General features: G+C 40.2%; 1 protein-coding gene across 1 annotated transcript; it reads left to right on the top strand.

The window, feature by feature from the left end:
- Window positions 1-2,486: 2,486 nt before the first annotated feature.
- On the top strand, window positions 2,487-6,105 carry LOC139335802 (uncharacterized). Its single transcript, XM_070969602.1, has 6 exons — window positions 2,487-2,603; window positions 3,097-3,210; window positions 3,486-3,542; window positions 3,871-4,041; window positions 4,719-4,832; window positions 4,984-6,105. Exons 1-6 carry the CDS (start codon window positions 2,487-2,489, stop codon window positions 5,029-5,031), a joined length of 621 nt encoding a protein of 206 aa, XP_070825703.1. The 3' UTR covers window positions 5,032-6,105.
- The last annotated feature ends 2,357 nt before the right edge of the window (window positions 6,106-8,462 follow it).

Raw genomic sequence — 8,462 nt, 5'->3', positions numbered from 1 at the left:
ACACACTATTGCAACACATTCCTTCTCCATACATACTCCTCCATTTCAGCTCGGCCTGTGTGTAACTGGACCCCACACACGCACACATGCGCGCGCGTGCACACACACACACACACACACACACACACACACACACACACACACACACACACGCACACACACACACACACACACACACACACACACACACCTCATCCTCCTGTCCCCCCCTGAGATTTTGCTTGAGTGAAGGAAAGTTTAACTCTGTTTTAGGAGTCAACCATTTTGGACTGTTAAAGCAAGAATTGATCATGTTGTTGGTTCTTTGTTTCAATAAAAGAAGCTTGTGGTCAAATGGTTTTCTTTTGCAAAGAGAAAGCAGCCTGTCCAACCTCTCACACTAATGACACAATCACGCACAAACTCCCACTATGTGTAGTCAAACAATAATTGACACAATAATTAATAAGCTTTGTGTGATGCCTATTCTACAAAATGCAATACTGGGTTTAATTGTTACATAATCCATTTACTAATGTTTGTGCAACAGAGTAAAATGGGACAAAGACGCGTGGCTCTTCATCCGCTGATCTGTTCACTTAGGCTACATATTGATCTGAAAGGACTCCAAAGGCTTTGACTACAAATACATTTTTGAACTGAACAATTCTAATGGGGAGAGTGGTTTAATTTCCACCTCTATCTGCTGATAGGAGTGTCTGATTAGAAATTAATTACAATTACACAGAGCATATTTGGTCATTTCATTTGGAGGACTTGTTGAATACATAACCTCACTGTTTTGCATTTGATAACTCTGCTAGACTAAAGGATTGCAAACTTTTTATGTAATTAGTGAGTGGCAAATGGCCATTTAAGGGGCAGGGTTGAGAAAAATTAAAAAACACATAGTACCAAACCTTTTTCTAGTATGTAGGTCAGCATACGGCACTGCAATACTGGACATTGGATCGCGTTTTCTCCATTTTAAGGCCATTAGCACATTTCATCATATTTCCTCCACTGGAAGGGCATTCCTCATGAGTTGCAACAACAAGCACGTGATGTCCGGTTGCGTTCAAAATGAACGGATCGTTCACGCATCCCCCATGCCGCCGCTGCAGATGTGAACTGGAGTGAAGAGCGAACACTGCAGCGCAGCCCCGATCACAGAACTGCTCAAGGTCTGCTTCTCCTGCTCTTTTCTGCCGTTTGTTTCGTTTCTAACAGGTTTGCTGGACATTTAACACTTAAACCATACTAACACTTAAACAGTGCTCCCATTCACGTTGCATTAATTTGAGACAGAGCAGAGTCAGATCAGATTCACACCGTGTTTTACTTGTTTACACCAAAACTTTTTTTTTTCACTCTCTCTCCGCCAGTGGATGAAAACCGGATTTTTCGTTTGCTACATTTTCTTAGTAAATGATTTGCAGTGTTGCTTGATGTCAGTGTTAATATAAGAAACAGACCTTAAGTGTGAAGCTCGCCTGCACCGTTTACATCTGCTAAAACATAAAGAGTCTTTCTGACGAGCTTAAACTTGAGTTTCTCGTGCATTTAGTCCCCTTGTGACATAAACCCATATCTGCTGCTGCGCCACACTGTTATTTATTGTAATCAAAAATAATAGTTAGTGGTTAGTTGTTCGTATTCAACAACAACAACACATGCCTTGGGTCTCAGCTATTGGCTGCTGTCGGGGCCTCATGGGAGCTGTAGTTGTTGAACGCATTTTAAATGAAGAACTTTGTGATGTTGACACTGGAGACTAAATAGGCTCATTTAGATGAATAAAGTGTGAATAAACCAGATGAAATAAGCTTAGTTTGCTATCCAAACTGACTTCTTTCTGGTTCAAATAATACACAAATGAATAAATAAAAATCAAATATGTTAAGAAACATATTTTTCCGCTGTGCTTATTGAGTCCTGAAAATGACTTAAAAGTATCAAAGTTTGGGATTTCTTGCTCTTTCATTTACATTTTAGGTTTCACGTGTCAGCACCCACACAATAACGATTTTCTTGCCAGGAAGGAAGTACATCTGCATGACAAAGCATTTTCTTAAAGCAAGGACTCTGCTAGCAGATGGAAAACAACAAACATCAAACTCCTGCCAAAACATTCTGCCATGAGGGACCAAATATTGTAAAGATGCATTTTTCCTTCTGGATTTGATAAGAACCAGAATTGATTGGCCAATATCAATCAGACTCCATAAAATCAGCATTCAATTTAATTCAATTCAATATTCCTTTATTAGTCCCGTGAGGGGAAATTCCAATTTACAGCAGCATCAATAAAGCAGATCGAGTAGTGAACAAGTGCAAGCAAATTAAAAACAACAAGTATATACAAAAACGTCATCCTAAGAAATTGTAATTAGTATTTACCATACCAGCATGAGACCTAATTTGACTCAATTGATTGAAACATGGGTGCAGCACATTCATTAGAATATTTGCCATGTGTTTGTGCTCTGTGTCTGTTTGTCCACAGGATGTCTGCTGAGCTCATCCCTGCCAGCGGGAATAATGCAAGTCTTCAAGAAGGCACCACAGTGGGAGGCAGCAAACCTTTACACCGCTTCATTAAAGGGCAACCCAAGATTATTGGCGTGAGACACACACACACACACACACACACACACACACGCACACACACACACACACACACACACACACGGCTATTTATCGCACACTGTTTTTAAAAGTAATTAATGAAAGATACGAGAGTGTTAGGATTTTATCCTTAAAATATATTTTAGAACTCAAAGGAGCTGACCAACACGGAGACAATGTCTTAAACACAAAACCATTTACTGTATTTACAAAGAAATGAACACAAAGTGCACTTGAACTGAGGTCTATATAGGTAAATAAAGCTAGGGGGGAACAAAAACCACACTGAACGAACTGGCAACCACGTGGCCAGGGAGCCTCTCCTAAATACTGCCAGCTCTCAGCTCTAATACACAGGGGAGACAGACAAACAGACAAATAACACTAGGGAAAAAGGGAAATGGAAAACACTGGGAAAAGACAAAAGGCAAATCCTAACAAAGAAATGTGAAGAGGTCATGCTTGAAGTTGTTCTCGATCTTCTCGTAGGTCATCATGCTGGTCTTGGGCTCAGCTTTCTTCACCATTTGTGTTGCAGTCCTACCACACGCTTTTCAAAACGAATGGACGGTTATGCAGTCTGTGTTTGTGAAGGGAATACTGGTTGGTATCAATGACAAGGGAATTATTCATCAGTGCATCATTGTGGCTTCAATGGAAAGGATTCAGCACTTTACTAGTCATGTTTTTATTTACTAAACAGCTAAATAACAAAACCAAGAAACCGCTAATAATATGAATTACAGGATTTGATTGAGGGCTGGGAGTAAATTGAGCTCATTTAGCACCAGCAACAGTCTCTGCTGTCCTGTCTCATGCAGTATCCCAAACCATTTGAGGGCAATGTAATGAAACTGCTTTTTTCCCTCCTCTTGTAGTTCATTCTATGTGGGATTCTGTACATTGTGGCAGACCACAACCTGACCAAGAAAACAGTAAGCTCTATGGGAATATTTTGATTTCCAAGAACTGTCTATGTAGAGAACCAAGAGAGCCCTGCAGATAAGACATCTCAGTAAAGATCCACCCTAGACATGTTGGAAGACAGATAAAGATATAAAATACAATCAATGCTTGTAATAATAATTTGTCTAAAATACAAATCTCAGTACTTATTTAGTTGTTAATCCCTCCTTTTATTGACAGAGTAATTGAAGTAATTGATTTTTGGGCATTTGCAGGGCCCTCCATGTTGTCCATATACTGTATGAACCATGACCACCATTTATAACTTCATCTCTCTCTGTTGGTGTGTACATATAGGTAACCATATCATTGGCTTTGAGTATTGTGACCCTACTTGGGGTATGTTGGTCTATCCTTAACACCATACCGGACATAATATACCACTACCACCACCACCACTATGCACAAGATGAGTATCTTGAAGACAATATCACAGACAGTTACCCAGGATGGCCAGCGCAGTACACGGTGATTCACTTTTTTTCATTAATATTTGTCGTTTTCGTTGGCGCTGGTGCCCAATATAGATTACAAATCAATAGCAAGTTTTAGCTTCTTAATTTCTTTGTTGAATTAAGGCTTAATTAAAACATGATATTGAACATGCAGTTTGTGTACCCTGGCTTGATAGAAGACGCTGGTATCAAATGGAAAATGGTCGGCCTTTAAGACTGCGTCGCAATTGTTTATGTAAATTGCATCATTATGAATTGAGACCCAAGGCATTTAGCTTTGCTTACTCATATAAGACAAAATAATAAGAAATTCCCCAATTTCTGCTTAATTTCACAATAGGCTACTAATTTTCATCACTGGCTGACAAAGCAACAGCCAATCACATAACTGGCTCTGCTCAGTTTGTCTCAGACTGTGTGATGAAAAGTGCCATTATGACATAAAAGCAAACATTTTTAAATAAAAGAAATGCTGGAATTAAATTAAAAAAGGAAATGAAATAAAGAAGCAAATCAAATCATAATAATGACCTTAATAATGACTTTGAACATTATGGCCTAAATATTATAATGTTCTTAAAGCGATACATTTCAGCTTGGTCTGCAGCTGATAGTATGTGTATGTGACATTTTATGGATATCAGTTGTGTGTTTTTGGATGTGTTGATATGTGTCTGCATCTTTTTCCAGGCCATGGGAGTATCTATAGAAGCCATCTACCTGTTCTACAGTGTTCTGGGTGCAATCATTTTAATTGTAATGTCAGCGCTGGCTGGGGCTGCCCTGCGCTCCACAAAGAGCCAGGTAAAAAGACTCACAGCCCACCTCCACACATTACACACGCGCATGCATGTTCCTCTCCGGACGAGACATTTTGCTAAGATTCAGAAACTGCAGCATGACTAAGGACCAGCTCAGTCACATATTAAAGTGCTCTTCTTTCTCTTCTCTTCAGGCCATTGTAGTGATGACTGCTGCAGCGATTGAAGAACCAGTTGAATAACAAGCACAAGAGGAAGTACAATAAACTGAGCTCAGAGAGGAACTATGAACCACAGCCACAGTATTTCTCTTCGTGGGAACAACAGGATACATGATTCCCACATATTATCCATTTCTCAGTGGCAATTTCAGATAATATGTACCATTTTTACAAAGTTTGGAATTACCTATTAGATCAGCTTTTTCAACAACTGGGCTCTAAATGTTTTTCTTTGGCCCTCTGTAGTCTGCTCAGTGGTTAGACTGAATAACTTTTAAGTGTGATTGGTCGGTCTACGGTGTGATTAGCTGATATTCTGTGTGGAAATCTGTGTGGATTTTGATGCTAAGATCCCAGATTCTTCAAGCAATGACTGGCAATTTCTTCTGTTCTTCTGTAATTGAACTGCTCAGGGTATCTGTCTTTCTGCCCTCTACAACCTAAAAGCATGAAAGAATATTCAGAAAATACAGTCCTCTCACTCAGCCATCTGACTGCACCAAAGCTTTTGTGGCTGGTGATTCCAAACTTTTGAACAGTTGTGTATGTATGTATATTTTTTTAACGTTTGAACCTTTTTTTCTTTTTTTTTTCTTTTTTTTTTAATAACCGGACAGGATGATGGCAGTGAAGTTTTCCCACTGTGTAGACATTTAACTGCTACTCACTCTGCAGTCTAGCATCAGATGACCTGTCTCCACATCATGTTTGTACAACTACACCACAGGACAAAAGTTCAGACTGATCATGCTACTGTTCGGCCACTTGCCTTTAGACCTCTGGACCAGACTTCAACCATGAACATTGCTGCAGACTTAATGTTTGTATGAAACCTCATAATTATTATTCACTATTGCCTTAGAATTACAAGCTTGTCACGCGTACTTATTTTTAGCACCACAGACATGACAGGTTATTGGAAAGTGAGCATTTATTAATGGTTTTCATCTGGAGCTGCATTGTTACAAAGTGCAAACAGACAGCCATCTTGATTCTGAAACATTTTACGAGGAGAGAGTGTTTTATTGGAGAGTGGAAACATCTGAACATGAAAATGCAATGTGAACAAGTCAGCCATAAACATGTCACCTCTGGTAAACTGTTCCCTATGTTTTTACTATTTGAAGTGTTGAGCACAGAACGAAGTGATCCATTTCCACCTTTCTGTACCATACTGAAGAAGTTTGGCATAGACAAAACAGAGCAGGCACAGACAGAATCCCATGGCTGCCCTTGATACTTTTTTTTTTTTTAACTGCCATGTCAGCTCATGTTTCACCAGCAACACCAAGAAGTACAAACACTGTGACACCCAACATACTGTCCTCACTTTCGGAGGACAGCATGTGAGACACACGGTATCATTAATAAATTTCTCTGTTAACAGCAAGAACAGGGAGTGCAATATTTTGCAAACCATGACTTATATATAAACTCCTCCTGTGCAACAGCCAGCATGAGCTTGCAAAAAGCATTTAAGGACAATAATGGGAAAACAGGCTACAACTTAGAATATGTCTGTCTGAAAAGTGTGTACAAAAGGGTCAGGAGTAGGACCAGCTCTAGGTACTGATTTTTCATAAAGTTCAGTATTTCATATTTTCACTTTGAGTACAGAATAGCACAACTCACACAACAATCGAACACATGTAACGTAGCTTCTTTCGTAACACCAAACATCATATTCAAATTTGTATTATTTAAAGGGTTTTCATGGCAATCTGAAAACTTGAAGGGAAAAAAAATCCATCACATCATACACACACCAGGCATACAACACAACATACTAAGCTCAGTTTCTCGGTCAGTTACAAAATAAGCATGTTATTCATCTCTAATCTGAATCTCCTTTAGATTACACACCCTATAGCATCCCATAAACAAAGGGAAACAACAACATGCATAAATAAAGGAATGGAAACTCTGTTAAATAATGGTTATCACAACTATCATTAATTACACTTAATGAAAAAAGTGTGATGTCCCACACAGTTTAAACAGGAAATGCGAGTCACATTAATGACACGTGACAGACGGCTGTTTTACAAAACCTTCGTAAGTGTTCAGAGCTGCAGCTTTTAGACTGCCTGCCAAAGAAAACCTCATGATTACAATGCAGTACCTGCTGAATACAGGCAGAGCACTGAATGGAATGATGTCAATCTGACAAAGAATTAGCTACCAATATTGAGAAAACACATGGTGACCACGACACCTTTTTTTTTAATCACCTTTTACATTTATAAATGGCCCATTTACACTGCAATGCAACAGATATGGAGCAACATAAGCTTGCAATAACTGTTTTTCTTAAATTGATATGGTGAACTTGTAAACAGACAGTTTCTTATTACACATCTAGCAGACACAAATACATGAACCATGAACCATGAGTGAACCAAAACAGCAAAGTTGTGGACTGGAAAACTGAAACAATGAGCTAAAAGATGACTACAAGCCCCACAGACCTCAGAGAAGCATCAGGTGATGATCAGCTGTGCCTTCATCACTACGCGCAGCCCCTTTCACGAGCAGTCATGTGTTCCATTGTTGAAAAAACTGATTGATGCATTAAATATTTTTTTCTATCACTTACTGCTTACTTGTCCCCTTTTGTCCTTAAGTGGAATGGCCGATTTTCATTGCATTGTAGCTTTATCAGGGTTAGCTCCTACGGTTGGCCCCCGGAAGGCATAGATACCCATTAATTCTGATCTTTGATCTTTATTTCTTAAATGCCCAAATCATCTTTCATGTAGTTCTTTCAAACAACAGGACAGTCGCTTTTGTGGCCTCTCCTCATTTCCTCATATTGAAGACGCAGGGGGCTTTTGAAAGTCACCCCCAAGGACGCAGCGCTGGTGAACACGCATGTGCTCTGAGACGCGGTACTGGCGTGAAAAGGTCATAGGGCAGCGAGGGCAGGGGAAGGGCCGTACGCCAAGGTGGCTCCGCACATGTCGATTCAGAGAGCCTCGCTGGCTAAAGGAACGGTCGCATAGAGAGCACTGGAAAGGGTGAACAGGAGTTGACAGAGGAGCTGATATATTTGTTGGCATGCTGACTGAAAGGGTAGAAGGCATGCAGACAGACAAGGTAGATGACACAGGGGTTTGCACAGAGCCTGGCACTCGAGGAGGTGAACAGACTGCCAAAGTAGCGGCCTGGTTCTCACCCACCACAGCCCCAGCTTTATGTATAACCTCAGGTCCTGGCCTGGTTTGCTCTCCGACAATTTTTCTCTCGTCAACACGCCCATTTCCAAAGGTGTCCCTTTGGCTGAAGGAAAGCAATTTCTCCTGTTCATCAGGTCTGTGTCTATAGGACACCAACAACTCTGCAGGTTTGGCACTAATGTCCAGCAGTAGAATCTGGTCTGTAGTAGCAAAGTGCTGCCTAAGAGGACTGAGATCTGGAGTGGCAGCATTACCAGCCTCCTCCTCGTCATTGGA

This window comes from Chaetodon trifascialis, chromosome 1, assembly GCF_039877785.1.
Source record: "Chaetodon trifascialis isolate fChaTrf1 chromosome 1, fChaTrf1.hap1, whole genome shotgun sequence".
NCBI lineage: Eukaryota > Metazoa > Chordata > Actinopteri > Chaetodontiformes > Chaetodontidae > Chaetodon > Chaetodon trifascialis.
Note: the sequence above shows the minus strand (reverse complement) of the source record. Positions and strands in the feature narration are given on the sequence as shown.

Coding starts and splice junctions, on each gene's coding strand:
- LOC139335802 (XM_070969602.1), top strand. CDS start 2,487: ATGTCTGCTGAGCTCATCCCTGCCAGCGGGAATAATGCAAGTCTTCAA. Junction 2,604..3,096: donor GGCAACCCAAGATTATTGGC/GTGAGACACACA, acceptor ATCTTCTCGTAG/GTCATCATGCTGGTCTTGGG. Junction 4,833..4,983: donor TGCGCTCCACAAAGAGCCAG/GTAAAAAGACTC, acceptor TCTTCTCTTCAG/GCCATTGTAGTGATGACTGC.